At 40.4% G+C, this 21,266-nt stretch overlaps 1 protein-coding gene across 2 annotated transcripts in view; it reads right to left on the bottom strand.

Moving 5' to 3' along the window:
- Positions 1-3,694: 3,694 nt before the first annotated feature.
- The window catches only part of ACAN (aggrecan), a 158,695-nt gene continuing 141,123 nt past the window's right edge, over positions 3,695-21,266 (bottom strand). For both annotated transcript variants that reach the window (XM_040342403.1, XM_040342404.1), the window contains 3 exons: positions 15,431-15,575; positions 8,919-9,101; positions 3,695-4,192 (listed from right to left, as the gene is read on the bottom strand). In XM_040342403.1, coding sequence (XP_040198337.1) covers positions 4,113-4,192; positions 8,919-9,101; positions 15,431-15,575 — 408 coding nt within the window. In that variant the 3' untranslated portion in view covers positions 3,695-4,112. The remainder of the gene's footprint in view (positions 4,193-8,918; positions 9,102-15,430; positions 15,576-21,266) is intronic.

Here is a 21,266-nt window from a genome sequence, read left to right as displayed (position 1 = left end):
AACTCTGTTATTTCTTTATGAGCTCATTAAGAAATTATGGAAAACACATACAAAGATGTATCCATTATAATATAGTTAAGTTAATTTTAACAAGTCAAGTTTTATTTTATTTGGCATTCAAGTGGCTGTGTGAATGTTTTTATTTTAAAGCTTCTGCAAATATTAATCTGTCTCCATAAAGTTAGCCTAGTTGATGAGAAGCCAAAGTTAAACAGAACATTTTTGGGAAACAGACACCTTTCCACTGAGCCATAGATGGCTGTAAATGAACAAACAGCACCTTTGGTTGCAAAACAGACTCGGGCATAGAGGAAAACACTGGATCTTTGTACCAAAGTCTGTAACTCACTCATCAATATCCACCAAGTACTCCCACACCTCGGGCTGGTGTCACATAGTCACTCAACAGTCAACAATATTTCGCTGCAAACCCAGTAAACATAAAATGTACAACAGGTTTTGCAATTTATTATACACATTTCACAATGATTTTCTTTTTTTTTCCAATGTTAAAACAGTTTTAACTATGTCTTCTCTCTATCCACATGTTTTATAAAATATCTGTTTTGCTTTGTACAAAAAAAAGAAATAGGAAATGTTGTACAGGACATTACACACAGAGGCTCCTCCAGAATTCTAGAAGAATATTGCAACTTCCATTTAAATAAAAATAGAACAAATTGGTAATCCAAATTTTTTTTTAATAACATTAACTTTTTAAATTCATATAAATAGGTGAACGGAAACACCATGCGCTGCACGGTCCCCGGATAGCAGGTGAGGGCAATGGAAGCAAACTGTCTCGGTCCTACTATGGAAGGCACTTTCAGTCACACAGACACAGGTGCAGCTGGAAATGCGGGGAAAGCAGGGTTATGGTGGATTTTCTGATTATATTTACAGATAACCTGTCCACATTAGGATAATCCATACCCTGTTGGAGACATAGAAGACCCCCATGGCAGATTTTATTCTATTAAGATGTAACAAAGCAAGACCTTTTTTTTTTTTTTCTTTTTTTGCTGTCAGTGACAGCAGGAAGTTTATGAGACTACTGACAAATATCATACACAGAAAACATGGCTGTTAAGCAGGGGTGGAACTACTGAAAGCACAGACAGTGAACCTGCACTGGGACCTATAACGTTAAAGGGACCCATTTTTACGATCTCTGCATTGGGGACCTCTGCTATCTGGGTCTGGCATTGCTGCCATAACAAATCCACAGTGTGCCCCAGTGGTCTAATATCATGAAACATAACAGGGCTTCCCAAGCCTTAGGCCTCGTACACACGACCGAGTTTCTCAGGAAAAACCAGCAAGAAACTTGCTGGGAGATATTTTTTTGCCGAAGGAAACCGGTTGTGTGTACATTTTCGTCGAGGAAACTGTCGAGAAACACGACGAGCCAAAAATAGAGCATGTTCTCTATTTCCTTGACGGGAATGGAGAAAATTGGCTTGTCGAGTTCCTCGACAGCCTAACAAGGAACTCGACGAGCAAAACGATGTGTTTTGCCCGTCGAGTTCCTCGGTTGTGTGTACGAGGCCTCACCCAACAGTACCAATAGCTTGCTGGCATACCAGAATAAACACTCATCTGCTGAAGATTATCAATGAAAGTAACAGATTATATGAAAGAATACACTGACATACCCAACTGACACTTATAAATGTCTTAAAAACCACAAGGTATGTCAGTGCTTTGCAGAAAAAAAAAGATGATAATTTAAGCTAAAAATATAAAAGAGGATCAATTTTGCTTAAGAATAGTTAAGTGCATTGATACTTAAGTGCAGTATTAGTATATAAGGCATGTGCAAATATTCCAGAGCATACTAAACATATGAAGTGAACTTTTTATTTTACACAAGCAGCATAGGGCCATAAATAAGCATGCCTGTTTAATCTACAGCAGGGGTGCTCAACCTTTTTGAGGTTGGAACCCCAAGATTCTATATGCCATTACTTGGAGACTCCAAAGTATTGGTTTTGCTCTTGTTCTGTGACCCCTAACAGGGTAATTTTAGGTATAATATACAAAAAACAAAAAGAGGGTCCTGGTACCCTAGATGGGGTTCCAACCCACAGGTTGCACACCTATGAGAGTATCAAAATAATTTTTTTATTCAAGCAAGGTCTTGACAGCAACCTAAATCTATGGTATGCATTTCTATGGTACACACTATATTGTCAAAAGTATTGGGATGCCTGCCTTTACACACACATGAACTTTAATGGCATTCCAGTCTTAGTCTATAGGGTTCAATATTGAGTTGACCCATCCTTTGTAGCTATAACAGCTTCAACTCTTCTGGGAAGGCTGTCCACAAGGTTTAGGAGTGTGTCTATGGGAATTTTTGACCATTCTTCCAGATGTGCATTTGTGAGGTCAGGCACTGATTTTGTACATAAAGGCCTGGCTCGCAGAATCCTCTCTAATTCATCCCAAAGGTGTTCTATTGAGTTGAGGTCAGGACTCTGTGCAGGCCAGTCAAGTTCCTCCACCCCAAACTTGCTTAACCATGTCTTTATGGACCTTGTTTTGTGTAGTAGTGCACAGTCATGTTGGAACAGGAAGGGGCCACCCTCAAAGATGGGAGCATAACATTTTCCAAAATGTCTTGGTATGCTGATGCCTTAGGAGTTCCATCCACTGGAACTAAGGGGCCAAGCCAACCCCTGAAAAAAACACCAAACCATAATCGCCCTTCCACCAAATGATTTGGACCAGTGCACAAAGTAAGGTCCATAAAGACATGTATGAGCGAGTTTGGGGTAGAGGAACTTGACTGGCCAGCAAGGGAGGATTATGGTGTGGGGCTGTTTTTTATGGGTTGGGTTGGCCCCTTAGTTCCAGTGAAGTGAACTCTTAATGTGTCAGCATACCAATACATTTTGGACAACTTCATGCACCACACTTTGGGGATGACCCTTTCCTGTTCCAACATGACTGCGCACCAGTGCACAAAGCAAGGCCCCTAAAGACATTGTGAGTTTGGGGTGGAAGAACTATACTGCCTAACACAGAGTACTGACCTCAACCCGATAGAACACCTTTGGGATGAATTAAAACAGGCCTGCTCCTCCACATCAGTGTCTGACCTCACAAATGCGCATCTGGAAGAATGGTCAAACATTCCCATAGACACACTACTAAACCTTGTGGACAGCCTTCCCAGAAGAGTTGAAGCTGTTATAACTGCAAAAGGTGGGCCAACTCAATAACTGGGGTGCCATTAAAGTTCATGGGCGTGTAAGGGCAGACATCCCAATACTTTTTACAATATAGGGTATATACCCCCCAATATTGTACAGTCTAAAAAGGCAATCTTTTAAACCACATCAAAAATCCAAAGACTTTGATTATATTTTTATTCATTAATATTGGAACCTTCTTGCTAAATTGGGACTGTTGGGAGGTATGGGCCTGCCCATGCAGATCTCTGATAACCACTCTTAGCAAAGGTTTACTGAACGTGACATCAGTAAACTCTGGGTGATGAGTGTGGTGGGAGAGGGCTCTACAACATTGCATATCGTAGCATATAGCTGGAACAATATACAAAAAGTGCTTTATGTGAGTTTACATTCCAGTCAAAAGCATGTGTGAACAGACCCTGTCTCGTCAATCGCTCACTCACCCCACCCCTTTGTCCTCTCACATTTGAGATACATTCAGCAATTGTTCACAATTTTTTATTTTTTTTCTCTTTTATTCAAGGTCCTTGATGTGCAATGTATTTGTAACGTTTAATATATTTATATTACTTCATTAAATTCGGCCAGCCTGGAGTTTAAATAATAAAAATATCACATTATTGTCACATTATATTTAAAACATTGGAAAAAATAGTCTTTGTGGCTTCATATAGCCATTGTGTATCCAATCAGCTCTTTTCCACCCTCCATTATGAAAGGCACAACAGGGTCCCTGACAAAGGCACTTCATTGACCGTTAGTAAAATGCTTAAATCTAATTTGCTTTGGTGCTTTTTTTTTATATACAACTTGGCTTTTTCTTCAATATAAACTCCTTACATGACAAAACAAAAACAAATTGACATTGTTAATATAAATGTTCTTTACAATATTTTTTTTTTCAGATTCCTTTTAATGGGCCTTTTTTTGTGTATCTTTGTCAGCGGATTTCGGTCGCCTTCTTGGGCTTCTCCTGTGTCTGTATGTGGAAGCTGCAGGGAATTACATAAAGAGAAAAAAGAAAAAGAAAGAAAAGATTAGTGAGCAAAAAGGTTTTATGGAAGGTGTTATGATTTGCCAGTTTAGAATTGGTAACCGAAAATCATTATTAGAAGAATAAACATTAAAACACATTTGTAATACGTACTTTAAATAATCCAACTACTGAGAAAATGTTTGCTCCTTTTTTATTATATTTATTCTTAGATTTTTTTTTTTAAAGAAAACCCACACTGAAATAAATATGTAAGTTGCCATTGCTAACATTACTTTCTAAAAATACAAGTTTAAGGTTTCCATTCATCCCTGTTTGCTGGGCACAGTCTCTGATTTGAGTGGTCTGTCCTGAACAAACAAACATCCCCAGTAAAGTCACAGGTGGATGCCCAACGGGAGGCCCCCATGGATCCTGCAAGAAACGTCTCTAGAACAAATGCAATATAATGGCACACTGCATCCACTTTATTACTAATCTTCAAAACGCAGCAGTTAACTCTGGAGCAACTGCTCTTGCAGAGTGCAATTGCACTTTGCAAGGTGCACAGACTATTTTCCTTTAGTAAATTAGCCCCAATATTTCACCAGTAGGGATGAGCTTCGTATTCGAGTCTAAGGCCTCGTACACCTGACCGAGTTTCTCGGAAAAAAACAGCAAGAAACTTGCTGGGAGATATTTTTTGCCGAGGAAACCGGTCGTGTGTACATTTTCATCGAGGAAACTGTCGAGAAACTCGATGAGCCAAAAAGAGAGCATGTTTTCTATTTCCTTGACAGGAATGGAGAAAATTGACTTGTCGAGTTTCTCGATGGCTTCACAAGGAACTCGACGAGCAAAACGATGTGTTTCGCCCGTCGAGTTCCTCGGTCGTGTGTACGAGGCTTCACCCATGATCGACTCGAACATCGTATGTTTGATCGTTCGTCGAAATACGAACAAAACGGGTCGTTCGCGACAAATTCGAGTTACGTTTTACAGACCATAATTCACTGCGGCATCGCTGGCTGATGATTGACCATGACCCGCATGCTTGGCCAATCACAGCTTGCAAAAAACGGAGAGCCATAATTGGCCAAAGCCAGGGTGGCTTTGGCCAATTATGGCTCAGGGGGTTTAGTACACGCCCCACACTATAAAAGGCTGCCTGCAGGGCGGCCTTTTGTAGTGTGTTGTGGTGGTTAAGAGAGGACATTTTTTGCAGGTAGATAGAGCAGGCAGGCAGGCAGGCTAGTCAGTTAATGTTACAGTGTGTAGAGGATATATATACATCCCAGGTGTTGTACATATATTTATACACTGTATAGTTTAGCTAGATCAGTTCTTCCTAATTTACTGGCAGGCAGGTGATTGTGCTAGCTGCAGTATTCTTACGTGGTTTATTGCCTGTGTCCTCTGTAGTTTGCACCTAAAGCTACTTGGTGTGTACTGGCCGTGTGCTCTGTAGTTTGCACCTAAAGCTACTTGGTGTGTACTGACCGTGTGCTCTGTAGTTTGCACTTAAAGATTTAGGAGCAGTGATTTTAATGATGCTTAAATGAAAAAATAAAAAATAAATGAAAAATTCCTTTAAATATTGTACCTGCTGGGTGTCTATAGTGTGCCTGTAAAAACATCTTTGAGAACCCAGGTCTTGCCCGAGGGAACATGTATCAATAGAAAAAAAGTTTTAAAAACGGTCGTTTTTTCAGGAGTCCTGGGGCAAGACCCGGGTTCTCAAAGACGTTTTACGCCCCCCTGATGACGTTAACATAACAAAACGTACGTCGGAGGCAGCTTGGTCACGTGACTTACCCCCCGCGCTCTGGAGTGTCGTCGAGGATCGTTTGGATGGTGTGTCAGCGGCAGCTTTCATTTCCCCACCGAATCCTAATATTGAAACCGCTTGTAGCGGTGACAGGTCCGCAGCCTCAGTGCCGGGTGGGCACCCCCTAATGTAAGGAGCCACTTGGCTGTTTTTATGTATATTTTATATTTTTAAATTAAACGGTATCACGCTATTGGGCTTCCTGGCTTTTCTTCTATTGCATACAATCCCGTTTGGAGTTCCTGAATCTGCAAAGCGGTCTGTCCATATCTACATGTGTGCAGGCACAATCCTGCATAAGCTCAGTTGACCATCTTTTTCACTAAAGGGGTCAACGAGCTCTGGTAAGAGCAATTCATTTTTCAAAGCACCTTGGGTGGAATTGAAAATTATTCAGAAGCGGTGGTGGCATTTTCTCTTTTCACAGGATCACTGTTAATTAAGAAGTGGACTTTATTCATCGTTTTCTTATATCAAATAGGATTTTCTCCTTTATATATTTTTTATGATCACATTTGAACTTCACTTTGTGTGTTTTTTAAAAGTGCAGCGCCGACTGCAATTTGTTGGGACTTTATCTTGCTATTATATTTTTTCCAATTTCTAATTTATGAGTTATTGATTGTCAATTATATATTCTTTATTTACGGCACTTTACATCTATTGTATGGGCCTAGCACCCTCTATTTTATATTTATCAATGTTCACACAATTTTTTGTGTTTTTGAGGAGCAGCTTACAACACTATTAATTAATTTATATTGTGATTTAGGCGCGGAATTTCACTATACACAAAGACGTTTTACGACAATAACTTGCATATTAGGCTTTAAAATTATCACTTTTGAATTCGAACATTCGAATCCCATAGACCTCAATGGGGTTCTAAATGTTCGTGCGAACATTCGGTCCGTTCGAAGGTTCTGGTGCGAACCTTACGGGGGGATGTTCAGCTCATCCCTATTCACCAGTGCCATTCTTCTGTCATTACATCATTACATTATCATTACACTACATTACATTACATTACTACTATACTACATTACCATTACATTACACCAGTACCCCTCAGCTTTGTCTCCTTCTGCCTCCAGATGGGAAAAACAGCAGTTACTATGCAATCGAGAGTTCCACCAGTGCTAATCATCCATGCATTACACCTTTATAATACCATACTATATTATATTACACCATTACACCAGTAAAATTACACCAATTCAGACCAGTATTTTTTTTTAATTTAGTGCTGCCAGGGCTGGTGCAAGGATTTTTGACACCCTAGGCGAAACCTAATTTTGCCGCCCCCCCCTTGGCTCCACTACCTTTCCCCTGCCCATGTAAACGCCACCTTTTTAATGAAGCGCCCATCAAATGCAGCCTCACCAGTGCCCATCAAATGCAGCCTCACCAGCGCCCATCAAATGCAGCCTCACCAGCGCCCAGCAATACAGCCTCACCAGCGCCCATCAATACAGCCTCACCAGCGCCCATCAAATGCACTCTCACCAGCGCCCATCAAATGCAGCCTCAATGCAGCCTACAAGTGCCCATCAATGAATCTTTGCTAGCTTCATTCATTCAGGAGTCGGGACACAGACATAGTCCTCCGCCGCCGCTATGCCTCTGACACTATGTGTAAATGGAGCAGCAGCTGCCTGCTGATGCTGAGACTTAGTTGCTTGCTGCAGACAGATGAAAGTAGGAACGCCTTAGGCAGCAGGGAACTCTAAGCGGCTGCCTAGTTTGCCTAGTGGTAGCACCGACCATGGGTGCTGCACTGCTTCATCTCAATGCCCAATCTGCTGTACACTGGACAATGTACCATTGCTCACCCACTCTTTCAATGCTCCTTTTGTGACCATTCTCTACTCCTATGCATGCCTATATATAGGCATGCCTTTTTTTAAAATAAAATATCCATGTGTGCTCTTTCTCCCTGAGATCCATGCCCCCTCTCCTCCATTGTTATTCTTCTTCTGTTCCGTAGATGCCACTTTCGTTTCCTCTCCGTGACCATTCTTCTCCTGGATAGATCACTTATATAGTACAGACGTACAAAAAGCTAACTATGCTTTTTCATTCAAAAATAAACACTAACAATATTACTACACAGTATAAAACGCACCCACTCCCATACATTTTAATGAAAGGGCACACATTTGCTAGTATTATTAATTCCTATGTACAGCAAGCATGAGTTCCGGGCAGTCTATTGCTCTAAGGAAACTTAGTACAGTCTACCAGGTCATGGCAGCCTGCCCATGCTTTAGTACCTGCTATGGTAATTGGTTGATGATGAATCAAGAAATTACAGAGGTTGCTGTGCAATTAAATCACTTGCAACCTGAATACATAGTATTGTTGCTTTAAATCACCCTTTCCACAAAACTAGCCTAAAGGGTGCACATGGCACACTGGGGAGAAATGATCTGCTAATTTGGGAATAATGATGAAACTTGCATGAAGTCGGTATCCCCCCGCTGAGAAAATGAGAGCGATTAATTAGCATTTATGTTGATGGACTCAACCTATGGTTTCCTTTGTTTCAAAAATAATACAGTGACAGCTCAAAATGTAAATTATTTCTGTGCAGACCATATGATTATTTTGCAAATAAATAAATGCACTTACTATGTACAATATAGAAGCGATGCATAATATACATTATGCATACAAGCTCAAAAAAGCTAATATAAAAATAACAGAGTTTGGCTTCAGTTTACACAACCTACTATTAGCAGAAATAATAACGGCATCATTAGGATCTGTGCCAGAACTGTGAATTAGCAGTTTTCACAGAGCTAATTAAGTTTGTGGAAACACACACAATAGGTGTAGGCATACGCATGCTGCAAGAGATCAGTATACAGAATAATAGAAAGATTTGGAATGCATGATATTTGTATTCAGAACTTACGATTTATGCACTGTATCCTTGGCTCTTCCCATTGCCCACTTGATAGGCATCGGATTATAGGAACATGACGCTGTAAAAATCCTTGGTTACACTGATACCGGACTAAGGAGGTGATTTCATACCGTTCTTTCGTTCTTCCTAGGGTGTATGCATTCTCTACCACTGGAGGATCTCCGCAAGCCACTAGAATAGAAGATTGAGTATTTAGATTTACAGGAATTTCTCTGACACTTAAAAGTGGAGCTATATTTTGAGTTCCCTCTACTTCCTCTGTTGAAAAAAAAATCCAAGTTCTACTTAACCCCACCAAGCTCCAGCGTTTTCCTTGGCTTCCTCCCTTGCCTAGTGTCTCCTAACTTCCTATATTGGATATACACAGGAAGTGCAAGGACATTTCCCATTTAGAAACACACAACATTAAAGCCTAAGTTTATTTTAAATGATAAAAAAAAATATCTGCACAAGGGACAGTACCTGAAGTCAACGTAAAGTGTCCCTTGTACTGCTGGCTGTTCTCTTAGGCCTCGTACACACAACCGAGGAACTCGGCAGGCGAAACACATTGTTTTCCTCGTCGAGTTCTTGTTAGGCTTGTCGATGAACTCGATGAGCCAATTTTCTCCATTCCGTCAAGGAATAAGAGAACATGCTCTATTTTTGGCTCGACGAGTTCCTCGACAGTTTCCTCGCTTAAAAATGTACACACGACCGGTTTCCTCGGCAAAAAAAATCTCCCACCAAGTTTCTTGATGGATTCTGCCGAGGAAACCGGTTGTGTGTACGAGGCCTAATGCTGTGTACACACAATCGGTTTTACCAATGAAAAAAGTCTGATGGACTTTTTTCATCGGACAAACTGATCGTGTGTGGGCCCCATCGGTCTGTGTGGAATTTCATCGGGGAAAAATCCATGCATGCTCAGAATCAAGTCGACGCATGCTTGGAAGCATTGAACTTTTCTTAGTACGTCGTAGTGTTTTACGCCACCGCGTTTTGGACGGTCAGAATTTAGTCTGATAGTGTGTATGCAAGACTGATGAAAGTCAGTCCATCGGATTTTAGACCGTCGGAATTCCGATCGTGTGTACAGGGCTTTAGAAGTCCTCTGCCCGCCATAACAGGCAATCATCAAGAGTGCTGACTATGCCTGTCCTTTCCACCCCTGGAAAGGTCCACTTCCTCCATTCATAAAGCAGAGAAGGCTTCTCAAAAGACTTTAGAGTATGTATGTGGGAATTGGTGTCCATTTACAAAGACCGCATTTATGAGGTTAGGTGTTAGATTCTGTATGAGAGAACGTAGGTTGAAAATTACTTTCCAGATCATTCTAAAAGTGTTCCTTAGGTTTGAGGACACAGCTCTGTGAGTGCCAGTTGGGTTCCTCCATACCAAACTCATAAGACCATGTCTTTATGTATCTGGCTTTGTATACTGGGCACAGTCATGCTGGTACTTTATATGCCAGCCAATGTACTGTACACTGTAGAGTTTCCATAAACTATTTAAACTATTTGTAATTAACCTGATGTATATATATATAGATATATATATACATCAGGTAAATAATGTAAGCAGGTAAAAAATCCAAGCAGAAGCAACATGATGTCATTGAGTGCATGACGAAGGACGGGTGCAGGCTTTCCAGCAGTCACAAGGCTACAGAATATTTACAGAGATGACATCATTGACAAGAGCAATGTCTTCTAATAGGTGACTCCTGTCAATGGTGTCAGCTCCATAAACATTCTATAGCCTTCTGTGGATGTCGGACAGCCTGCACCCCCTCCTTCATCAAGAACTCATTGGCGGCATGTTGCTTCTGCTTGGAATCCATTATTTACCTCCAATGAAAAAGAAGAAGAGTTATTATAGAGGAAGAGTTCCTTTACCAACAGGTGGAATTTGAATGACCTATGTACTTTAAATAAAAAAACATTGCCCATGTTTGCATTAAGCCCTGTACACACGATCGGTTTGTTTGATGGAATCTAATCCAATGAATTTTTTCATCGGATTCCTGATGAAGCTGACTTTCATCAGTCTTGCCTACACACCATCGGTTAAAAATCCGATCGTGTCCAACGCAGTGACTTAAAACACTACGACGTGCTGAGAAAAATGAAGTTCAATGCTTCCGAGCATGCGTCCACTTGATTCTGAGCATGCATGGATTTTTGATCAATAGATTTCCCCACAGACGATACTTTTTTTCTATCGTTTTTTTAACCATAAGAAAAAGTTAAAACAGGTTCTATTTTTTTTCACCGATGGATAAAAAAACGATGGGGCCCACACACGATCGGTTCGTCCGATGAAAACGGTCCATCCATCCGTTTTCATCAGATGAACCGATCGTGTGTACAGGGCTTTACTTTCGGTACACTCAATGCCAATCCTGACCTCCCTGGGGCCCTAAGCAAAATTACATGGCACATTAAAAATGAGAAGCAGGGGGCACTGACGACAGTGACATGTCACATTAAAGAAAGTTGAGAAGCGGGGGGAGGGGGTGTTCTGTTCTGCTGTCGGAAATGACATCTTACATTTTATTGAGAAGCGGGGGGTGCTGACTTCTTACCTCTTCTCCCATGCAGCCAGCGAGTTGAGAAGCGGGGTGAGGGGGCGAAAATGACTTCTCACCAGGCGGGGCCTCTAGTAATTTGGGGGGCCCTATAGGGCATGGATCGGCCCTGGGTACAACCCTTGTGTTTGTGAGTATATATATATATATATATATATATTTATAAATTAGTATTCATTCATATATGCTCTGATTCATGTGCATTATTGCTGTTGTGGAAAAGTGGTAGAATAGTGGTATACAACCCCAGGGAATACACAAGTGATTTCACCCATTTTGATTAAAACAGCATTAGTAATAAATCAGAGTGAGTTTTCCTGAGTGGTGTAGAACTGTAAAGGATGTCCATAAAATAAAGGGCCACAAGCAGTAGCTTGGCCTAAGCATCGCGTTTTTGGCAAGACTACACGTTGCTAAGCTAATGAGCATTCCAATAGCTTCAGTTTGCTTTGCCACCCATGTAACATAAAATTAACAATGATTGGACTGTCACAGATCTTGTGGTACTTTATAAGTAACGGCAGCCTTAATGAAAGTTTTAGTAAATACCTATACAATGTCTTCTGATTACCTTTCCCAGAATGTTCCGGTCAGCATATTTGTATACGAGGCATGGCTTTGCCAAATCTCTAGTGCTTGGCAACAGCGTAGAAGCGGATTTTCTTTTAGCAAAACAAGTTGTTTCTTTTTAAAGTGGCACAAGGCTCTTCTCTTTGTCAGACATTGTATAAAGAGAAGCATGGGAAGAAGTCAAAAAGGAATTGCTGCTGTACCAGGAAGGTTAGGTGAGAGGAATATTTCACTGTCTCCTACAATAGTGCTTGCAACATTGGTTTTCTTATTTTTTTTTTAAGCCACATGTGAATTTGCTCTTCAAATCTGGTATCATTCTAGGCTAAGGCTGGCCCTACTCAGGCATTTTTAGCAATTTTAAACATTTTTCAACCTGATTCTGATAGCAAAAAAAAAATCAGAGCAACATACCGTCAACAAGCAGATCTATATCAGTAGGCTACACTAATCAATTCCTCTGGATCAACTGTGGGTATAGGGTTGGGTATATGGGATTGTATGGTATTATTTTTTATTTATTTATTTATTTTTATGGTTGAACTGGATGGACTTGTGTCTTTTTTCAACCTGACTAACTATGTAACATTTTTTAGCTGGTGTAAAGAAGTTGAAATTCCTCAAAAATCTTCTGTTGTATAGTCAGCATATGTGCTGTAATCAAAGATGTTTATGAGGAATCAGTTTCTTTCCTTAGGCCAATTGTTATGTGCTGCCACTTATTGACCGACTAGCCTTAGTTCACCACTAATGAGATCAGAAGTCTTAGCAACCCAAGGCCCTTTAAAGCAGGGTCCAAAAAGACAATTTCCCCTCTCAATAACTATTTCTAGAACAAAAATCTAGATGAATATCTGACTCCTACTAAACCAGGGTGTACAAACCATTATTACGTAATACATCACCAACAAAAACACCCAAACTGGGCCGTAACAGTAGAGGATGTTGCAGCATGACACTGACAGGATGGATTGTGTGGAACCTTTTCTTATACGTGGGAATATGTTAGTTGTTGTATGGGAGCCGTGCCATCCTAGGCCATGGCACATGTTGGATATGCAGAAATCTGGCCCTGATTGCATGACAAGAGGCTGGAAGACACTGGTATATGTTTTCAAAGGGCATTGCTAGTTTAGCTGAACACATGTTTTAATTTTTGACTTATTCTTTGTGACTTATGGTTTGGGATTTTACACAAAAACTGCCTAAAGGACCATGTAGCAGTGGTGTGCAATTAATGTATAAAGAATAGTAGTGGTAGGAGGAGGCAGAGGAATAGTAATAATATTAAAAATAATAGTATTAATAATGCAACTTTCAAATGCTACATGACAATTGAGCTAATGAAAGTTTTCAAATTGGTAGTCATATTATATAGAAAAGTGGCTGCAGAAAAAAAGACCAAGTGGTCCATTGTGTCTACCCCATTTTTTAAAACATGTACTTAATACATGTTTTGGGTTTTTTTCAGCTTTTTTTCTAGTTTGAGTATAGATCTATGTTTGTCCCAAGCTTGTTTGGATCCGCTTAAGCCTTGTAGACACGACCGAGTTTCTCTGCAAAAACCAGCAAGAAACTTGCTGGTATTTTTTTTTTGCAGAGGAAACCGGTCGTGTGTACACTTTTCGACGAGGAAACTGTTGAGGATCTCATCGAGCCAAAAAGAGAGCATGTCTTCTTTTTCCTCGACGGGAATGGGGAAATTTGGCTCGCCGAGATCCTCGACAGCCTAACAAGGAACTCGACGAGCAAAACGATGTGTTTCGCCCGTTGAGTTTCTCGGTCGTGTGTACAAGGCTTAACTGTTGACTCACTAGTTCTGCTGGAAATCTATTCCAATCATTAACTACCCTTTGTATAAAATAATACTTTCTAAGATTAGTTTTCAACTTTCCTCCTGCTAGTTTGAAGTCATGTTCCTGTGTTCTTGGCTTCATATTGAAAATGCTGTCCTCCTGAATCTTATTCACCCCTTTGATGTTTTTAAAGGTTTCAATCATGTCTCCCCTTTCCCTTCTTTCCTCAAGACTGGACATATTACGTTCCTGAAGTCTTTCCTGATCAATAACAATAGATCATGGCAATGGGTAAGTGCATGGGATCACTTTTATGCCTAATAATGTGAAAGTTAAAGAGGAGCTCCAGGCTCCCCATAAAAGTCAGCAGCTACAAATATGTAGATGTTGATCTTAAATATAAAGACACTTACCTGTCCAGGGATCCAGTGATGTTATCACCTGAGCTGAATCTTCAATCGGCTTTGGTTGCAGCCACTGGCATTTTAAGTAAGATAAACAGGCAGGGAAGCCTTATGGCTTCATGGCCGTTTTTTTACTGTGCATACGCAAGCAGCACTGTGCATTGTGATCGGTTCCACAGTCTTATGGGACCTTTGATGAGTCCCAGAAGGCTCTGGGGGAAGGGGGGGGGGGGCAAACTTCCAGCCTAGATCACCAGGCCGCAGTGTCAATACCAGGTACCAGCTCCCCCTTTCCCCCCAAAAAGTGCCATATATGGAAGTAGAGGAGGGGAGGATGCAAAATCTAAGTCTAAAGCTAGTTTGGGCAAGAACTGATTGAATAAAGTAACTCAGTCTACTGATGCCACTTTTACTGTCTTCATTCCAGTAAAATTTGTGGGCTATAGTGAAGTATAGTATGGTATAGCAGCAACTCCTGTGTTACACAACAATCCCACTAAAACACAGACAGAAAGGAAAATAGGAACTTAGTAGAAGTAGAACTTACTTCCTGTGAGCCCAGAATATCAAGAACTTGCCCCTTGGGGGAACATCATCAGGTGGCCCTGGACCCCACAGGAGATTGCTACAGAGTTTAATAATGTGGCGCCTCTGTCTACAGCATTTAGTTCCCACCTATTCTTGGGGGAAGCAGAGGAGGAAGAAGACCCATGATGTCATATGATCGGACCCAAGATTGTTTAAAATAAAGGGGGTGCAGGGGGCTCCTATCTGACTTAAAGCGGAGCTCCAGCCCCCCCACAAACATTTTTAACGTCAAATACTGTAGCTGCTGACTTTTAATATTGGGACACATACCTGTCCAGGGATCCCGTGATGTCGGCACCCCAGCTGATTTTTCAATTGGCTCTAGGGTGCTGCTGCCACCATTCCTTGTAAGAAAAACCAGCAGTGAAGCCTTGTGGCTTTTACAACTGACCCCCTACTGCGCATGCCCGTGACAAAATCCCCCGGAAGTGGGAGCAGGTACATGTAAAAAAACAGGTATCCGCTCCCCCTCAAAGGTTAGAAATTCAAAGGTTACATATACCGGTAATTGATTGGTATGACCAGGAACCCTAATTTACTTTTCTTCCACTAGTCCAATATGTAGTACATTACCTGTTCCTTTCTTGCAAGTAAATGGCAGATGGTAATTGCAGGGCACATCATTCCACTCTCCCTTCTCATGCCAAATCATCACCACACAGTCTTCTCCTGTGGCAAAGAAGTTATCTGGTTGGTTTGGCCTCCAGTTTTCATATTGCTAGTAGCCAAAAACAAAGACACATTTTAGTAAGTTGGAACATATTAATGTTGTTGTTGTTGTTATTCCTATTATATGTTATAAGAAAGCATTAAATAAATCTATGCAACTATACAAACTTCACAACAAAGGCAACAAAAAAAACCATACACATGGCACACAAAAGAATTTGCCAGCATACTTCATTTTATTCTGATGTTGTAGTCTTGATTGCGTATCAATCAATTTTTCCGACAGTTACTTTTCATGTAGGACTGCATCTCTCCTAACAATTTATAATAACAATTTATTCTTCAAAGTACTGCTTGACAACCTCATTTTTTTCTATCTGCATCTGAATTTTGCTACCATGTCAATCAAATTCCACAAATTCTGCCGTTGGTGAAGTCTGCTATTATTTACATCCCCATTGCTAGAGGATATTTATGGATTGGTCAAGATACGTGTTGAATAGATTTAACCACCTCAGCTCTGAAAGGTTTTACCCCCTTCATGACCAAAGAATTTTTTGATATTCTGCACTGTGCTATTTTAACTGGCAATTGAACGGTCATGCAATACTGTACACAAATTAAATTTGTATCATTTTTTCACACAAGTAGAGCTTTCTTTTGGTGGTATTCGATCACCACTGGGTTTGTTTTTTGACGATATGAATTAAAAAAGACTGATAATTTTGAGAAAAAAAACAAATTTTTGTTATAAAACATATCCAATAAAATCTAATTTCATCATAGATTTAGGCCAAAATGTATTCCGCTACATTTCTCCAAATAAGTGTATATTTATTGGTTTGTGTAAAATTTACAGCGTCTACAAACTATGATTTATAGACATGTGCATTAGTTTTCGTCCGAATGCATTTTCGTCCGAATTTCAGGTATTTTCGCTATCTTTTTAACAAACGATAACGAAAGCACAGAAAACGAAAAACGAAAGATCCGACATAAACAAATACTTTATTTTTGTTTTCGTTGCGGTCGAATGTGCCTAGCCTTAAAGCGGGGGTTCACCCTATCGACAGGAAAAAAAAATTTTTTTTTTTCTTTTACCTTTAAATCAGGCACTGTAGCGCGAGCTACAGTATGCCTGTCCCGAATTTTTTCCCCCCATACTCACCTTGTAGTCGTCCATCGAAGATACCGGGGAATGGGCGTGCCTCTGGAGACGGAGGATGATTGACGGCCGGCTCTGGCGCGTCACGCTTCTCCGGAAATAGCCGAAATAGGCTTGGTCTTCACGACGCGTGCGCATAGCCTGTGCGCACGCGCCGTGAAGAGCCGAGACCTACTCCGGCTGTCTTCGGGGAGAGTGACGTGCCAGGGCCGGCCGTCAATCATCCTCCCTCTCCATAGGCACGCCCATTCCCCGCGGGAGCCGAAATCTACGATGGACGACTACGAGGTGAGTACGGGGTTAAAAAAATCGGGACAGGCATACTGTAGCTCGCGCTACAATGCCTGTCTCGATGGTAACATCATGTGGGTCAGGGTGAACTACCGCTTTAACTCTATTAGTCCAATATTATTCTACATAAAGAGAAAAGATTTGAAATTGAGAGAAAAGATTTGACATTATAGAGACATGAAGAAGAGTCGACATAGTGAGAAAAGATTCGATATAGAGAGACATGAAGATTCGACGAAGTAGCAAAAAACATACGATCGCAGCAAGTGGACATTTATGGTGAAATGCTCCGCCCATAGGCTATAGAAGAATTCTAATGTTGGTTGACTAGTAATAATAATTAATAAATATAATTATTATTAGTCATACAACATTAGAATTCTTCTATAGCTTGTAGGCGGGACATTCGACCGGAAATGTACGATTGCGGCATCGTACAGTTTCGTTGCTCCGTCGAATCTTTTTTTATTTTTTTTAAGATTCTGTCAAATCTTCTTTTTTTTTTTAAAGATTCTGTCAAATCTTCTTTTTTTTTTTTTTTTTTTAAGATTTCGTTGAATCTTCTTAGAACATTCAACAGACACCATAAGCCTTCAATGACAGATTCAACCTTAATAAATTTGGAATTTCGGACGAATGCATTTTTTTAAGGAAAAACTAAATAAATAAAAACTAATTTCGGGAGTAACTAAATACATTTATTTTTCGGACGAAAACTAAATTCCGAAACGAAAAATTTCAGTGTGCACATGTCTAATGATTTATATATTTGAAGAGTAATCATTCATGATGTACTGACAGCCAATCTAATTTCTTGAGGCCCTAAAATGACAGCTCTATTTGTGTGAAAAAAATATAAAATATCGATTTTTTTTTTACATAGTTACATAGTAGGTGAGGTTCAAAAAAGACACAAGTCCATCAAGTCCAACCTATGTGTGTGATTATATGTCCGTATTACATTGTATATCTCTGTATGTTGCAGTCATTCAGGTGCCTATCTAATAGTTTCTTGAAACCATTGATGCTCCCCGCTGAGACCATCGCCTGTGAAAGGGAATTCCACATCCTTGCTGCTCTTACAGTAAAGAACCCTCTACGTAGTTTAAGATTAAACCTCTTTTCTTCTCATTTTAATGAGTGGCCACGTGTCTTGCTAAACTTCCTTCCGTGAAAAAGTTTTATGCCTATTGTGGGGTCACCAGTACGGTATTTGTAAATTGAAATCATATCCCCTCTTAAGCGTCTCTTCTCCAGAGAGAATAAGTTCAGTGCTCGCAACCTTTCCTCATAACATACTTTCATCAGAGTAGTTCAATAGTAACACTGTACTACTTTGAGATTTTTTTTTACACTTTTGTTTGCTGTTACAATAAAGATCATTGTAACAGCAAAGTTTTCAACTGTCATGAATGGGTTACATTCATGACAGCTGTAAACATCACATGATCACTGGGCCCCATGTATACAGTGGTCGTGTTTGTGTGTTTTGGACATTTTATGGATAGGCAACTCCTATTCAGGGGGCACTCTAATACAGGAGGTCTGTAATTACTTCTAAAGGGATGTAGATACTGCAGCTTTTCTGATCAGAACACGGATCAGAACACTTTGGCCCAGACTCTCAAAGGAGATACAACGGCGTATCTCCAGATACGCCGTCGTATCTCTGAGTCTGAGCGGTCGTATCTATGCACCTGATTCTTAGAATCAGTTACGCATAGATTTGTATTAGATCCGACCGGCGTAAGACGCCGTCGGATCTTAACTGCATATTTACGCTGGCCGCTAGTGGCGTGTACGCTGATTTACGCCTAGAAATATGTAAATCAGCTAGATACCTGAATTCACGAACGTACGCCCAGCCGATGCAGTACAGATACGCCGTTTACGTTAGGTTTTTCCCGATGTAAAGTTACCCCTGCTATATAAGGCGTACATGCGGCGTACCAATGTTAAGTATGGACGTCGTTCCCGCGTCGAATTTTTAAAATTTTACGTCGTTTGCGTAAGTTGTTCGCGAATAGGGCTGGGCGTCATTTACATTCACGTCGAAAGCATTGTCTACTTGCGGGTTAATTTGGAGCATGCGCACTGGGATACTTTCACGGACGGCGCATGCGCCATTCGTAAAAAGCGTCATTTATGTGGGGTCACATAAAATTAACATAACACAGGCCCACATCTACCACATTTGAATTAGGCGGGCTTAGGCCTATTTACGCTACGCTGCCGCAACTTTCGTTTGAGAATACGGCACTTGCCTGTAAAAGTTGCGGAGGCGTAACGTAAATAGGATACGTTACGCCCGCACAAAGATACGCCGTTGTACGTGAATCTGGGCCTATGTTGTTATACGGAACCAGTCCCCCCCCATTCAGAATCAGTATGCAAAAGACATAGTTAAAAACAGCTATTTCTTCAGAGCAGAAACTGGTAGTATTCTGCAACAAAGTTTGTTAATTTTTTTTTCCAATATACATTGATCATTGTTTTTTCTCTACAATAGTGGAGTTATCCTTTAAAGATTACTATCTTTCTTGCCAGGATCATGGAATACACTGTTCCCTTCTCTGGGCCCTGCTGTACATCTTGGTCCCAGCTATGGCCCCTGTCAGCTCCCGACCTGAGATAACCGTATGGACTACCCCTGTTCTGTTGGGCTTCCCCCATGTATATACTTATCTTGTTGATGGTGCTTTCAGGGCAATGATCTCTGTATGTCAAGTGGTTATGTGAGTATCCTTCTGGCTTAGGGTAATTATTACTCCCTCTTATATTTTCATTTATGTATACGTAGAAGTAAATTTTTGGGTTTCGTTATAGCATGGTCTTTTCATGCCATGGTCTTTCCACAAAAATCGCTTGGCTGTCTCCTGAGGAAGTGGGCGCTGCTCCACAAAACACGTAGAGACTACAGTCCAAAATATGCATCTTTTTAAGTGTCTCTATAATCTTGTGTACATGTAACCACTAGGAATCGATGTACACTGTGCTGCCCCAATAGGGGCATAGAATATGAGATGCATAGCCTCAGTTAATATTAGCATTGTTATATAGATTAGAGTCTATATAGTGTGGTTTGCCTACTATTTTCTCATAGCTAAATCTATGTGTTATCCTATGCTGCCATCTAGTGGCCTTTGTTGCAATGCACATGTTTATGTGATTCTTTGAGTTACCACATATTTTCACTGTATGTATGCCCCTCCCTGCTTCCTGTGTGGAGTACTTCCTGTGTCATCTCTTCAGCCAGCAAGCCACATGTAGAAGGACACTCATGTACTCTGCCCAAGGTAGGAAAGGCATCATCTTTTGACCGCACAATACTATCACCATTCATCTGCTGTTCCTGTTATCTGCTGTAACCTCTGAAGTTTAAAGAATAAACACCTCTTTTGAATGAATCGGTATTGACGAGTTCAGCTGTCTGACAAGGATTGTCCGCAGTGAGTATATCTGCTTATACAGGCCAGGCATAGAGGTCTCAGCAAGGGATATATCGCTATCACAACAATCGGAGTCAGAATATACACTATGATGTGTTTTAACAATGACATATACAATGTCCAAAATGTTTCTTTTTAAATGGTAACATGAAATACATTTTGTAATATTTTAATAGTAACAACTTTGTTGTGGCAGAACTCATAAAAGTCCCACGGGGAAAATTTTCCTATTGGTCTTTACAAGTTACAGAGACTAGGTTTTTTGCCACTGTCTTAGCACAAAGGGGCGTCTCCTTTTTTTGGAAATTGAATAAACTGCCCAGATTAAAGGTTGCTGGTAATGTATTGATTCACTGTTCAGTGTTGATCTGCAAATTGTAAGTATGGAAGGATGCAATATTTTTGGAGTGTTTAATTAATTTGCTATTTTAAATCGTCTTTTTCACCAATGCAAACATCTGCAAAACTTGCTTAATTTTACATTCTTTTAGTATGTGCTCCAAGCAGTGACGAACAAGCACAGGGATTTCCTGGGCATATATGGTTAACGTGAATAATATATCTGGAAAACAGATGCCCTTTATTGGTACGGAAGTTGTTTAATAAAAAATAAAAAGCCAATCACAATTTTGAGTTTGAGGTAAGCAAAGAATTCTCTGAGAATTTTTCAATTCCTTCTGATATCATTTTACATTAGTACATTCCACAGCTTATGGGATGGAGGGCAATTTTGAAATGTTTGTTTTTAAATGTCATGACACGGAGACATAACATAACATAGGCACAGGGGGGTAAGGGTGGGGGTTCAGGCTGCCTACCAATGTATGAATTGCAT

Source organism: Rana temporaria, chromosome 3 (genome assembly GCF_905171775.1).
Source record: "Rana temporaria chromosome 3, aRanTem1.1, whole genome shotgun sequence".
NCBI classification, from domain to species: domain Eukaryota; kingdom Metazoa; phylum Chordata; class Amphibia; order Anura; family Ranidae; genus Rana; species Rana temporaria.
Note: the sequence above shows the minus strand (reverse complement) of the source record. Positions and strands in the feature narration are given on the sequence as shown.